Genomic DNA, 14,888 nt, shown 5'->3' with positions numbered 1-14,888 from the left:
TGTTTATGTTCTTTCATCTCTGAATACAGTGAAGGTAGAGCCTGGTACCAGCTGAATGTAGCGCACCCATTATCTTTTGTTAAGGCCACAGAGACCGATGGCTCAAAGCCAACTTAGTAATTATGTGTGCATGCTTTGATGGCAAGTCTACTGTATGGCTCTATCTCCCATCTTCTAGCTGGTCATTAAAGTAATTAGTGCTCATATGTATGTGAAAGATCAGGGAGAGAGAGCCAGAGAGCGAGATAAGATGAGGGACAGTGTCTGACAGACCAACCAACCTGCACATGTCCTCTATGCTAATTGTTATTGTTCAATGTTGCAAGTTCAAACCCCTGAGCTGACAAGGTACAAATCTGTCGTTCTGCCCCTGAACAGGCAGTTAACCCATTGTTCCTAGGCCGTCATTGAAAATAAGAATTTGTTCTTAACTGACTTGCCAAGTTAAATAAAGGTCAAATTTAAAAAATTAAATAGCGGGGTGAACAGGCAGTGGCTCGGGTGGTTGTTGTCCTTGATTATCTTTATGGCCTTCCTGTGACATCGGGTGTTGTAGGTGTCCTGGAGGGCAGGTAGTTTGCCCCCGGTGATGCGTTGTGCAGACCTCACGTTACGGTTGTGGGCGGAGCAGTTGCCGTACCAGGCGGTGATACAGTCCGACAGGATGCTCTCAATTGTGCATCTGTAAAAGTTTGAGTGCTTTTGGTGACAAGCCAAATTTCTTCAGCCTCCTGAGGTTGAAGAGGCGCTGTTGCTTCTTCTTCACCACGCTGTCTGTGTGGGTGGACCAATTCAGTTTGTCTGTGATGTGTACGCCGAGGAGCTTAAAACTTACTACCCTCTCCACTACTGTCCCGTCGATGTGGATAGGGGGGTGCTCCCTCTGCTGTTTCCTGAAGTCCACGATCATCTCCTTTGTTTTGTTGACGTTGAGTGTGATGTTATTTCCTGACACCACACTCCGAGGGTCCTCACGTCCTCCCTGTAGGCCGTCTCGTCGTTGTTGGTAATCAAGTCTACCACTGTAGTGTCGTCTGCAAACTTGATGATTGAGTTGGAGGCATGCATGGCCATGCAGTCGTGGGTGAACAGGGAGTACAGGAGAGGGCTCAGAACGCACCCCTGTGGGGCCCCAGTGTTGAGGATCAGCGGGGTGGAAATGTTGTTACCTACCCTCACCACCTGGGGGCATCCCGTCAGGAAGTCCAGTACCCAGTTGCACAGGGCGGGGTCGAGACCCAGGGTCTCGAGCTTGATGGCGAGTTTGGAGGGTACTATGGTGTTAAATGCTGAGCTGTAGTCAGCATTCTCACATAGGTATTCCTCTTGTCCAGATGGGTTAGGGCAGTGTGCAGTGTGGTTGCAATTGCGTCGTCTGTGGACCTATTGGGGCGGTAAGCAAATTGGAGTGGGTCTAGGGTGTCGGGTAGGGTGGAGGTGATATGGTCCTTGACAAGTCTCTCAAAGCACTTCTCTCAAAGTCGTTTGGCTCAGTTACCTTAACTTTCTTGGGAACAGGAACAATGGTGGCCCTCTTGAAGCATGTGGGAACAGCAGACTGGGATAAGGATAACCACTAGGCTAGTGGATGAAAGGTGTGATGTTCTTTGTTGTTTTATTGGGCTAATATTTTGGTGTGTCTGTGTTTATTTCAGGCGGGGCTGGTTTCCCTCATCTTACTGCCGAACTTACAATGAACCACTGATCTCAAACAGGTACGACACATATAGCCATGTGATGATCTTATGATATTGTTTACACCTACCCTCTCAAATCTATAGGGGGCTTTCAAGAAGTGTCTAGAAACAAGGTTATTTTGGGCCAGGTAAAGTCCTAACATGTGTGTGTATCTGTCTATGTCTACAGTTTGGGGACACCGGTGCGTCGTCTGAGTGTGGCCAGTCTTCCGGAACAGGAAGAGGAGGAGCCTGTTTTGCTGCCGCCGCCAGACTACAGGACAGGGAACAGCCTGGTCAGCGCCTCCACACCCTCACCCAAAAACACGGTCAGAACCCAGTCATCCCTTCCACATTCTTACCTAACAATACAGTCAGCACGTCACCTTAAAGTGAAAATCAGTTTGTTGGACTCATTTCAATGTTAAACCACCTACAAGGTCTCTGAAACGTCTGAACAACTTTGATTTTGATGTTGTCTATTAGTCCATATGCTGGGAAACGGTCTCCTTGGGGTGAACGTTAAACCTTCACCCTCTCCACAGGTTTACAGTTGGCTGACCTAATGTGGAAGACATTTTATTTGTGTATTTTCACGTGGGCTAGTTACATTTACATTACATTTCAGTCATTTAGCAGACGCTCTTATCCAGAGCGACTTACAAATTGGTGCTTTCACCTTATGACATCCAGTGGAACAGCCACTTTACAATAGTGCATCTAGGTCTTTTAAGGGGGGTGAGAAGGATTACTTTATCCTATCCTAGGTATTCCTTAAAGAGGTGGGGTTTCAGGTGTCTCCGGAAGGTGGTGATTGACTCCGCTGTTCTGGCGTCGTGAGGGAGTTTGTTCCACCATTGGGGGGCCAGAGCAGCGAACAGTTTTGACTGGGCTGAGCGGGAACTGTACTTCCTCAGTGGTAGGGAGGCGAGCAGGCCAGAGGTGGATGAACGCAGTGCCCTTGTTTGGGTGTAGGGCCTGATCAGAGCCTGGAGGTACTGAGGTGCCGTTCCCCTCACAGCTCCGTAGGCAAGCACCATGGTCTTGTAGCGGATGCGAGCTTCAACTGGAAGCCAGTGGAGAGAGCGGAGGAGCGGGGTGACGTGAGAGAACTTGGGAAGGTTGAACACCAGACGGGCTGCGGCGTTCTGGATGAGTTGTAGGGGTTTAATGGCACAGGCAGGGAGCCCAGCCAACAGCGAGTTGCAGTAATCCAGACGGGAGATGACAAGTGCCTGGATTAGGACCTGCGCCGCTTCCTGTGTGAGGCAGGGTCGTACTCTGCGGATGTTGTAGAGCATGAACCTACAGGAACGGGCCACCGCCTTGATGTTAGTTGAGAACGACAGGGTGTTGTCCAGGATCACGCCAAGGTTCTTAGCGCTCTGGGAGGAGGACACGATGGAGTTGTCAACCGTGATGGCGAGATCATGGAACGGGCAGTCCTTCCCGGGAGGAAGAGCAGCTCCGTCTTGCCGAGGTTCAGCTTGAGGTGGTGATCCGTCATCCACACTGATATGTCTGCCAGACATGCAGAGATGCGATTCGCCACCTGGTCATCAGAGGGGGGAAAGGAGAAGATTAATTGTGTGTCGTCTGCATAGCAATGATAGGAGAGACCATGTGAGGTTATGACAGAGCCAAGTGACTTGGTGTAAAGCGAGAATAGGAGAGGGCCTAGAACAGAGCCCTGGGGACACCAGTGGTGAGAGCGCGTGGTGAGGAGACAGATTCTCGCCACGCCACCTGGTAGGAGCGACCTGTCAGGTAGGACGCAATCCAAGCATGGGCCGCGCCGGAGATGCCCAACTCGGAGAGGGTGGAGAGGAGGATCTGATGGTTCACAGTATCGAAGGCAGCCGATAGGTCTAGAAGGATGAGAGCAGAGGAGAGAGAGTTAGCTTTAGCAGTGCGGAGTGCCTCCGTGATACAGAGAAGAGCAGTCTCAGTTGAATGACTAGTCTTGAAACCTGACTGATTTGGATCAAGAAGGTCATTCTGAGAGAGATAGCGGGAGAGCTGGCCAAGGACGGCACGTTCAAGAGTTTTGGAGAGAAAAGAAAGAAGGGATACTGGTCTGTAGTTGTTGACATCGGAGGGATCGAGTGTAGGTTTTTTCAGAAGGGGGTGCAACTCTCGCTCTCTTGAAGACGGGAGGGACGTAGCCAGCGGTCAGGGATGAGTTGATGAGCGAGGTGAGGTAAGGAGAAGGTCACCGGAGATGGTCTGGAGAAGAGAGGAGGGGATAGGGTCAAGCGGGCAGGTTGTTGGGCGGCCGGCCGTCACAAGACGCGAGATGTCATCTGGAGAGAGAGGGGAGAAAGAGGTCAGAGCACAGGGTAGGGCAGTGTGAGCAGAACCAGCGGTGTCGTTTGACTTAGCAAACGAGGATCGGATGTCGTCGACCTTCTTTTCAAAATGGTTGACGAAGTCATCTGCAGAGAGGGAGGAGGGGGGAGGATTCAAGAGGGAGGAGAAGGTGGCAAAGAGCTTCCTAGGGTTAGAGGCAGATGCTTGGAATTTAGAGTGGTAGAAAGTGGCTTTAGCAGCAGAGACAGAGGAGGAAAATGTAGAGAGGAGGGAGTGAAAGGATGCCAGGTCCGCAGGGAGGCGAGTTTTCCTCCATTTCCGTTCGGCTGCCCGGAGCCCTGTTCTGTGAGCTCGCAATGAGTCGTCGAGCCACGGAGCGGGAGGGGAGGACCGAGCCGGCCTGGAGGATAGGGGACATAGAGAGTCAAAGGATGCAGAAAGGGAGGAGAGGAGGGTTGAGGAGGCAGAATCAGGAGATAGGTTGGAGAAGGTTTGAGCAGAGGGAAGAGATGATAGGATGGAAGAGGAGAGAGTAGCGGGGAGAGAGCGAAGTTTGGGACGGCGCGATACCATCCGAGTAGGGGCAGTGTGGGAAGTGTTGGATGAGAGCGAGAGGGAAAAGGATACAAGGTAGTGGTCGGAGACTTGGAGGGGAGTTGCAATGAGGTTAGTGGAAGAACAGCATCTAGTAAAGATGAGGTCGAGCGTATTGCCTGCCTTGTGAGTAGGGGGAAGGTGAGAGGGTGAGGTCAAAAGAGGAGAGGAGTGGAAAGAAGGAGGCAGAGAGGAATGAGTCAAAGGTAGACGTGGGGAGGTTAAAGTCGCCCAGAACTGTGAGAGGTGAGCCGTCCTCAGGAAAGGAGCTTATCAAGGCATCAAGCTCATTGATGAACTCTCCGAGGGAACCTGGAGGGCGATAAATGATAAGGATGTTAAGCTTGAAAGGGCTGGTAACTGTGACAGCATGGAATTCAAAGGAGGCGATAGACAGATGGGTAAGGGGAGAAAGAGAGAATGACCACTTGGGAGAGATGAGGATCCCGGTGCCACCACCCCGCTGACCAGAAGCTCTCGGGGTGTGCGAGAGCACGTGGGCGGACGAAGAGAGAGCAGTAGGAGTAGCGGTGTTGTCTGTGGTGATCCATGTTTCCGTCAGTGCCAAGAAGTCGAGGGACTGGAGGGAGGCATAGGCTGAGATGAACTCTGCCTTGTTGGCCGCAGATCGGCAGTTCCAGAGGCTACCGGAGACCTGGAACTCCACGTGGGTCGTGCGCGCTGGGACCACCAGATTAGGGTGGCCGCGGCCATGCGGTGTGGAGCGTTTGTATGGTCTGTGCAGAGAGGAGAGAACAGGGATAGACAGACACATAGTTGACAGGCTAGAGAAGAGGCTACGCTAATGCAGAGGAGATTGGAATGACAAGTGGACTACACGTCTCGAATGTTCAGAAAGTTAAGCTTACGTAGCAAGAATCTAATTGACTAAAATGATTAAAATGATACAGTACTGCTGAGGTAGGCTAGCTGCGTTGTTGACACTACCCTAATCAAGTCGTTCCGTTGAGTGTGAAGTTTCTACAATGCTGCTATTCGGGGGCTAGCTGGCTAGCTAGCAGTGTTGGTTACGTTACGTTGCGTTAGGAGAACGACAATAGCTGGCTAGCTAACCTAGAAAATCGCTCTAGACTACACAATTATCTTTGAAACAAAGACGGCTATGTAGCTAGCTATGTAGCTAGCTACGATCAAACAAATCACACCGTTGGGACTGTAATGAAGTGAAATGAAAATGTGATACTACCTGTGGAGCGAAGCGGAATGCGACCGGAATGCGAAAGTTCTATTCAGTAGACGTCGGCTGGCTGTTGGCTAGCTAGGAGTGTCTCCTACGTTAAGGACGACAAAATAGCTGGCTAGCTAACCTCGGTAAATTAAGATAATCACTCTAAGACTACACACTCTAAACTACACAATTATCTTGGATACGAAGACAGCAAAGACAATACTACACTAATCAAGTCGTTCAGTTGAGTGTGATAGTTACTACAGTGCTACGGTAGCCGGTGAACGTATGCTAGCTGGCTAGCTGCTAGGCAGATAGGAGGACGACGAAATACGATAATAACGCAATTATCACTCTAAGACTCCACACAATTATCTTGGATACGAAGACAGCAAAGACAACTATGTAGCTAGCTAACACTACACTAATCAAGTCGTTCAGTTGAGTGTGATAGTTACTACAGTGCTACGGTAGACGGTGAACGTGTTGGGCAGATAGGAGGACGACGAAATACGATAATTACGCAATTATCTTTGAAACAACGACGGCTATGTAGCTAGCTAAGAAGAAATTGCTAAGATTAGACAAATCAGACCGTTGTACTATAATGAAATGTAATGAAATGTAATGAAAAAGTTATACAACCTGCAGACCGAAGGAGACCGAAGCGCGGATGCGACCGGCTCGCTCCAAACCAATAGTTAGGGAAGGACTCCCACCACCAAGCACACTTTAAGCTAGGTTATGACAGAAACCTAAGGCCTAAATGTCTTGATGCTGCCACTGATAATTGAGAGAAATAAAAATATATTTAAAAAATGCTGCCTGCCTGGTTTTGTCTCGGTGCAGGAATGAAGGAGGGAGGAAGAGAGGGAGGGAAGGACGGAGGACCAGGGGGGATAGGCCTACACAGAAATCTTGCTCAACCACACATCTTCAATTAGAACCTGCACTGTGTCAGCTGGTTTGTGAATGAAGTAATCGTGGTGTACAGAGCTATAGGCCCTCTCTCGCCCCATCCCTCGCTCTCTCTCTCTCTCTTTCTCTCCCCATCTTTTTCTCTCTCGCTCTCTCCATCTCTCTCTTCTCATCGCTCTCTCTCTCCCCCATCTTGCGCTCTCTCTCTCTCTTTCTCTGTCTGTCTTTCTCTTTCTCTTTCTCTGTCTGTCTGTCTGTCTGTCTGCTGTCTGTCTGTCTGTCTGTCTGTCTGTCTGTCTGTCTGTCTGTCTGTCTGTCTGTCTGTCTGTCTGCCTGTCTGCCTGTCTGTCTGTCTGTCTGTCTGTCTGTCTGTCTCTCTGTCTCTCTCTGTCTCTGTCTCTCTCTCTGTCTCTCTCTGTCTCTCTCTCTGTCTCTCTGTCTCTCTCTCTCTCTGTCTCTCTCTCTGTCTCTCTCTCTGTCTCTCTGTCTCTCTCTCTCTCTCTCTCTGTCTCTCTCTCTGTCTCTCTGTCTCTCTCTGTCTCTCTCTCTCTCTCTCTCTCTCTCTCTCTCCCTCTCTCCTCATTGATTGCCCTTGTGTGCTGGAACTGCTGCCTCGGGGCATTGAGAGAAATACACTGCTGTTAGGGATGCTATGGTAATAGAGTGGGCATTTCACACCCCTCTTCTCCCCCTTGCCCCCTCAGCTGTTCTACCCCTTCCCCAACTTTCACCCTTTCCTTCATACAAGTCCCATCCTTTCTTGCTTTCCTTCTTCTTTGCCCCCCTTCCACCCCCTTTGATCCTGTGATTGTGGAGAGGTGACTTTGCCTCGCTTAAAGATGAATGGCCCCTGATGTAAAGCCACTGTCTGGGGCCTCTTCCATAGCTGCCCATTCACCCTTACTCCTGGACACTGTCTGCCCTCTAGTGTAGTGGTTGTGTTAGGGCAAGGGTTATGTCCTGGAATAGGTTGAGGAGGCCAACAGGGTAATTTCTTTGCAGTGCAAAAACTAAATTCTCTGAAAGTGACCCAGGTGTTATGTTTGCTCTGACCGTTGGTGTATCTATTCAATCTATTCTGCTGAATGATTACAGCCCGATCCACTGTTAGATTGGATCTTCAAAAATCAGATAAGGATAGGAAATGAACACACTTTCTGAGAGTGCAGGTAATTGTTGGTTCAATAGATACACGTTTATACATCCTAAATTACCTCAAACATAGCTGCGTAATCAGTTAATCGTCTGTTTTAAAACAATCTTCATCACACTCACTTGCTTGGTGTTTCGATAGGATTTCCATCTACTCAGAGAAGAGGTGTGCTGTATGCTGGCCTTTCTAGACATTCTAGATTCCTGTCACCCAGCATGAGATCATGGCACTTTCCGTCTCCATACGTCCCAGAGTTCTTCACTGAGGAGTGACACAACACTGACAGCTGCATGGGGATAATGCAGCATGTAGTAAATATACACAGCATGTATCATGGCTTAAGTGTTTCTCTTTCTTTTTGTTAATAGATCTCTCTACCCAATGAGGTTGGAAAGGTTCCCTTTCTGGGGTAAGTTTTATAATAACTCTGTTATAACAATATAACCTCTCACATGATTTTGATGGGAAATAATAATGAATTCACATATGACAATGTTTTTTTTCATGATATTTTCCAGAGGTGGGAATCCCTTTGCCACTGTCAAACTGAGACCTACAGTGACCAACGACAGATCAGCACCCAACGTCTAATAACCAGAGCTCATCCAGACAGAGGAATGATAAAGCACCACCAACACTCCAGAATTACAGTCCAACAATATGTCCACAAAGCATGGATTCTACTCCGCTTCAGCAAACCAGCTCCATTGTACCCGAGCCAGCTCCATTGTAGCCAGCTCCGTTGTAGCCAGCGCCGTTGTAGCCAGCTCCGTTGTAACTAGCTCCATTGTAGCCAGCTCCGTTGTAGCCAGCGCCGTTGTTACTAGCTCCGTTGTAGCCAGCACTATTGTAGCCAGCTCCGTTGTAACTAGCTCCGTTGTAGCCAGCACCATTGTAGCCAGCTCCGTTGTAACTAGCTCCATTGTAGCCAGCTCCGTTGTAGCCAGCGCCGTTGTTACTAGCTCCGTTGTAGCCAGCACTATTGTAGCCAGCTCCGTTGTAACTAGCTCCGTTGTAGCCAGCACCATTGTAGCCAGCTCCGTTGTAACTAGCTCCGTTGTAGCCAGCACTATTGTAGCCAGCTCCGTTGTAACTAGCTCCGTTGTAGCCAGCTCCGTTGTAGCCAGCTCCGTTGTAAAACAGAGTAGTGAAGTGACAATGATTATGGGCAGTGCTGAAACATAATCAAATCCAGGCTACCTTCCTCACTCTTTTGCGTTCAGATTGTTTTTTAAATAAATATATATACAGTCGCTAGTGAAAGTCTACACACCCTTTGCAGAGTCTTCAAAGTTTGTAATCTACAGAGGGAATAAATGTTTTTTTTCTACTGACCTACACTGACCTACACAACCTACTTCACATTTTCAGACTGAAAGATAAATTATACAACACCTCAGAGTTAATACTGGGTGGAAGCACCTTTGGCAGCCATTACAGCTGGGAATCATTTGTTGTACTATTAGGGCAACATTTACCCATTGTTTTGGCAAAATTGCTCAAGCTCTGATTTGGTTGGGAATCATTGATGGATACCAATATTCAAACCGTGTCTCTGATTTTCAAGCAAAGTTAGTCAGGACTGAGAGTGGACTACTGAGGAACACTCAACACCTCTTGGAAAACATTTTGGAGTCTTCGGCATTAACATTTGTGTAATTGTTCCGCAAAAACATCTATCCCAGGGTTAGGTTTTCAGAAGACTGAGGCAGGGTTTTCTCTAACTTCTTACCTGGACTTTGCTCCTTTCATATTTACATTTTACATTTAAGTCATTTAGCAGACGCTCTTATCCAGAGCGACTTACAAATTGGTGCATTCACCATATTTATTTTTGATCATGACAAACTCCCCAGTCCCTGCCGTTGACAAGCATACCTATAACATGAGTTATTATATGATCATTTACTGCTCTTGAGCAGTTTTGACAAAAACGATGGATATATATTTCCCTAAGAGTTGTCGAGAGTTGGAATTTTATTCCAAATTATTCACAGCTGTAATGGCTGCCAACAGTGTTTCCACCAAGTATTAACTCTGGGGTGTGAAGTCATACACAATCAATACTTCTTTTTTTTCTTCTTTTTTTTCATTTTGAACATTTTCTGTAATTTATTTCACTGAAAATGTGGATTAGGTTGTGTACATCGGTAGGAAGGCAAAATTATTATTAGTTTATTTTTGTCATATTTGGGGTGTGTTGACCTTCTCTAGGCACTGTATTCTGTCTGTAGACCTTCTCTAGGCACTGTATTCTATCTGTAGACATTCTCTAGGCACTGTATTCTGTCTGTAGACCTTCTCTAGGCACTGTATTCTGTCTGTAGACCTTCTCTAGGCACTGTATTCTGTCTGTATACCTTCCCTAGGCACTGTATTCTGTCTGTAGACCTTCTCTAGGCACTGTATTCTGCCTGTAGACCTTCTCTAGACACTGTATTCTGTCTGTAGACCTTCTCTAGACACTGTATTCTGTCTGTAGACCTTCTCTAGGCACTGTATTCTGTCTGTAGACCTTCTCTAGGCACTGTATTCTGTCTGTAGACCTTCTCTAGACACTGTATTCTGTCTGTAGACCTTCTCTAGGCACTGTATTCTGTCTGTAGTAGTTGTAGGAATGAGGCACAGGGACGCTAGTTGGGGAAAGAAGTGCTACATTTTTTGCCATATTTATTTTTTCATTATGACGTAACCATTTTTCAGTGGGGAGGCTACTATTTATGCGTACATTTTAAACAAATTAGAGATGTATCATTTTTAAAGATTAATTTCATCATAAAGAAGTCTACTCAGCCCCCACTAAGTGTATTGAGTGTAAACAATGAGAGTTTATGGAAGAATGAATATAGCTCATGTAAGTTATGTTTAAAATGAAAATAAGTGATTTTTGATTAGCCATAGACTACTAAATGAATGTATGCTGAATGGGGAATGGATTGACATATGGACTCTGCTATGCTATTTCTTCATAGTTTTAAAAGTATTTTTTTTCATACTTGTTTAAAGGTTCATGATGTTTATTGTTTAAAGGTTCATGATGTTTATAAAGTTGTAAGGAGACAATTTATCTTCGTTTTTTTCATGGTAAGCTGAAGACTGTGTTTTACAAATACACAATTGTTGTAAATCACAATAACATTGTTATTGGTAGAAATACCGTATGAACCATGCAGTATATCGAAAGAGTATATAGGTTTTCTCTTCCTTCAGTGTAGAGGAATTCATGATACACACTGCTGTCCATGATAATTGATGATTCCCAAATAAGTTTATGGTTCTTCTTCTATCTCTGTTCAGATACTGATGTGTATTCTGTCATTCTCTAAAGGTGACAAGGAAAATGCTTTACCATGGTGTTCTGTAGACTAAAGTTATGTTATCTCACAGTAAAACAGGATAAACCTTAACATGGTCTTTATTTTTTTAAACATTTTTTTAATTCATGTACTGTCTTTGCAATTTACTGCCATAACCTACTGAATATCTGTATGAAGACTGTATAACTGACAATGTTGTATGTCCCTTAATACATGAGATGAAATTGAGAATTTGGTTGTCTTTTAATTGAATGAGTCATTTTTATTTTATATTGAACGAATGAGTAGGCTACCATTCTTTCCTGCCCCATAGTAAATAGCTTTAAGTTATGTTCATTTGATTGCCATAAACACTCACATTAATTTCTAAATAAAGATGTCTATGTTTACCACTAGAGTCTGTTTACGTTGCTATTTTGTTGGTCATAAGACACATTTGGAAGGAAAAGCATGAGACAATGCTGAGGGATTGTCAATAGGACATTACTGTCCATTATGTCCACTGTCTACTCCTATTGGTTGCGTGTGTGTGTGTGTGTGTGTGTGTGTGTGTGTGTGTGTGTGTGTGTGTGTGTGTGTGTGTGTGTCAAAGCGGAGCTATACAGAGCCCTCTGCATTGTCACAACATTTGAGAGGCGCACGACGATGCGGTACAGAGCTCATGCTGGCCTCTGCGTGCCTCCAGAGGTTTCGCAATTGCGTCACACCATTCATATGGCGCCTCCGACCACCTTTCGGGTCAAGTAGACATTGAATCTTACATTCATTCATATGGCGCCTCCGACCACCTTTCGAGTGAAGTAGACATTGAATCTTACATTCAGTGCAGGCCACACATCACAGTCATTGTAAGTAAAACTTTCCTCAATATACCAGCTATAAGCAAATTCAGTGCTGGTAAGGAAAGACAAGTACATTATCGATTGTAATTCTATTATTTTATCCAATGCTATCATACCTTGTACTGCCCTTTAATAACTCAACTACGAGCGTTACCTACTGGACAAATGTAGCTATTGGTTCATTTTGGTGCAGCAGCCAATCTGCGTTTACAGTAAAACCCAACACTTCCTGTTTCGGATTAGGAAACGATTGCAATGTAAATAGATACAGTAGTGGCTAACGTGAAATCACTGTATATTCAATCTGATATGCCGAATGAATTGCAGTGATTTACGTGAACTGCCATACCGTTTATGAGATGGAGCACAAGGTAAGTGATGAGCTACTGCTAACTAGCAAGGTATTTAATTTCTGGTTTTGCAGTGGTAAACCTCCCTATAAGCAACATAATGCCATTCAGTTATGCGGTTGTAGATTGTCTGACAGCAGCAGCCAGCTAGCTATATTATGCAAAAATGTCGGACTACCTGTGATACACTTAGCTGGCTAATACTAGTTTAGAGTGCTTTATAAGACAACCGAAGCCTAGCTATATGTCACTTAGCAAGATTGTACTATCTACAATGTATCCATGTTGATCATTCACTGCGCCATTACAATGTAACAAATGTCATTCATTTTTCACAGCATTCTCGCAAAAAGTTACAATGTTGCAGTTTGCTTGAAGGTGACAGTTGTCGCTAAAGAGACTGTCGAGTCAAGTGGGCTATTTAAGATCATATCTCAGCTCGGTTTAGACAGTACACAGAGGTCTCTCTCTGGCCTCATCAGTTAATTAATTGCTAGTGACAGGGACTATGCCTTTGAAGAGCATCACTCGCTCCAGACATTGCATAATATACAGGAAGCAAAAGAGAGGAGGGGTGTTAGTTTTAACATAAAAACTCAGCAAATCCCCTTTAAAATGATGAAGTTATTCATGATAAACGTCATACTATATTTATGTTATGCCACATAGACTATGGTGTAATGACCACAGTGTTCAGAATCACTCCGCCATTTCCTAGTTGCTAAAATTCTAATAGTTCGCCTAATTTCAGTTTATGTGACAAAACAAGCTAGTAAAGTGTAGAGAATCATTGTATCATCTAAACCGGTGTGAAATATCTTTGTATCATCTAAATATTGTTGTGTTGTCTAAACCACTGTGAAATATATTTTCCAGAGCCAAAAATATTGTATTTTCAGCTGTTTTAATCTAGTGTACAAAACCGAAAGTAAAAGATGCAAAAACTCTATTTAAGAGTGGGAAGCATAGAAATAGTGCACATAGAACAGGCTCCCAAGTGGCCCAGCGGTCTAAGGCACTGTATCTCAGTTCAAGAGGCATCACCACAGTCCCTGCTTCAAATCCAGGCTGGATCACATCTGGCTGTGATTGAGAGTCCCATAGGGCGGCGCACAATTTGCCCAGCGTCGTCCGGGTTGGGCTGGAGTAGGCCATCATTGTAAATAAGAATTTGTTCTTAACTGACTTGCCTAGTTAAATAAATGTAAAATAATGACAGCTCTATAACTCACATTTCGGGTTGCCCCTAAAGTTCATATTGCAGCTTTAATCATGGTTATTATTGTAACCTCACAGCATGATCCCTAAATCCCAACAACAACATAGAACAGTGCCCCTGGTGCAGTGGTTCCCAACAACAAGATAGAACAGTGCCCCTAGTGCAGTGGTTCCCAACAACAAGATAGAACAGTGCCCCTAGTGCAGTGGTTCCCAACAACAAGATAGAACAGTGCCCCTAGTGCAGTGGTTCCCAACAACAAGATAGAACAGTGCCCCTAGTGCAGTGGTTCCCAACAACAAGATAGAACAGTGCCCCTAGTGCAGTGGTTCCCAACAACAAGATAGAACAGTGCCCCTAGTCCAGTGGTTCCCAACAACAAGATAGACAGTGCCCCTGGTCCAGTGGTTCCCAACAACCATATAGAACAGTGCCCCTAGTCCAGTGGTTCCCAACAACAAGATAGAACAGTGCCCCTAGTCCAGTGGTTCCCAACAACAAGATAGAACAGTGCCCCTAACCCAGTGGTTCCCAACAACAAGATAGAACAGTGCCCCTAGTCCAGTGGTTCCCAACAACAAGATAGAACAGTGCCCCTAACCCAGTGGTTCCCAACAACAATATAGAACAGTGCCCCTGGTGCAGTGGTTCCCAACAACAAGATAGAACAGTGCCCCTAGTGCAGTGGTTCCCAACAACAAGATAGAACAGTGCCCCTGGTGCAGAGGTTCCCAACAACAAGATAGAACAGTGCCCCTAGTGCAGTGGTTCCCAACAACAAGATAGAACAGTGCCCCTAGTGCAGTGGTTCCCAACAACAAGATAGAACAGTGCCCCTGGTGCAGTGGTTCCCAACAACAAGATAGAACAGTGCCCCTAGTGCAGTGGTTCCCAACAACAAGATAGAACAGTGCCCCTGGTGCAGTGGTTCCCAACAACAAGATAGAACAGTGCCCCTAGTGCAGTGGTTCCCAACAACAAGATAGAACAGTGCCCCTAGTCCAGTGGTTCCCAACATCAAGATAGACAGTGCCCCTAGTCCAGTGGTTCCCAACAACAAGATAGACAGTGCCCCTAGTCCAGTCGTTCCCAACAACAAGATAGAACAGTGCCCCTAGTCCAGTGGTTCCCAACAACATGATAGACAGTGCCCCTAGTCCAGTCGTTCCCAACAACAAGATAGAACAGTGCCCCTAGTCCAGTGGTCTCAACAACAAGATAGAATAGTGCCCCTAGTCCAGTGGTTCCCAACAACAAGATAGACAGTGCCCCTAGTCCAGTGGTTCCCAACAACAATATAGAACAGTGCCCCTAGTCCAG

General features: G+C 45.9%; 2 protein-coding genes across 2 annotated transcripts in view; both read left to right on the top strand.

Moving 5' to 3' along the window:
- The window catches only part of LOC115112883 (brain-specific angiogenesis inhibitor 1-associated protein 2-like protein 1), a 65,157-nt gene extending 53,603 nt beyond the window's left edge, over window positions 1-11,554 (top strand). The window contains exons 11-14 of the mRNA XM_065012647.1: window positions 1,656-1,715; window positions 1,867-2,005; window positions 8,209-8,249; window positions 8,359-11,554. Of these exons, the coding sequence (XP_064868719.1) occupies window positions 1,656-1,715; window positions 1,867-2,005; window positions 8,209-8,249; window positions 8,359-8,431 (313 nt within the window). The 3' untranslated portion in view covers window positions 8,432-11,554. The remainder of the gene's footprint in view (window positions 1-1,655; window positions 1,716-1,866; window positions 2,006-8,208; window positions 8,250-8,358) is intronic.
- Window positions 11,555-12,208: 654 nt separating this feature from the next.
- Window positions 12,209-14,888, top strand: part of LOC115112881 (tectonin beta-propeller repeat-containing protein 1-like) — a 34,364-nt gene continuing 31,684 nt past the window's right edge. The window contains 1 exon segment of the mRNA XM_029639908.2: window positions 12,209-12,370. The gene's annotated coding sequence lies outside the window, so the exon portion shown is untranslated.

The sequence above is a fragment of the Oncorhynchus nerka genome, linkage group LG28 (assembly GCF_034236695.1).
Source record: "Oncorhynchus nerka isolate Pitt River linkage group LG28, Oner_Uvic_2.0, whole genome shotgun sequence".
Classification (NCBI taxonomy): domain Eukaryota; kingdom Metazoa; phylum Chordata; class Actinopteri; order Salmoniformes; family Salmonidae; genus Oncorhynchus; species Oncorhynchus nerka.
Note: the sequence above shows the minus strand (reverse complement) of the source record. Positions and strands in the feature narration are given on the sequence as shown.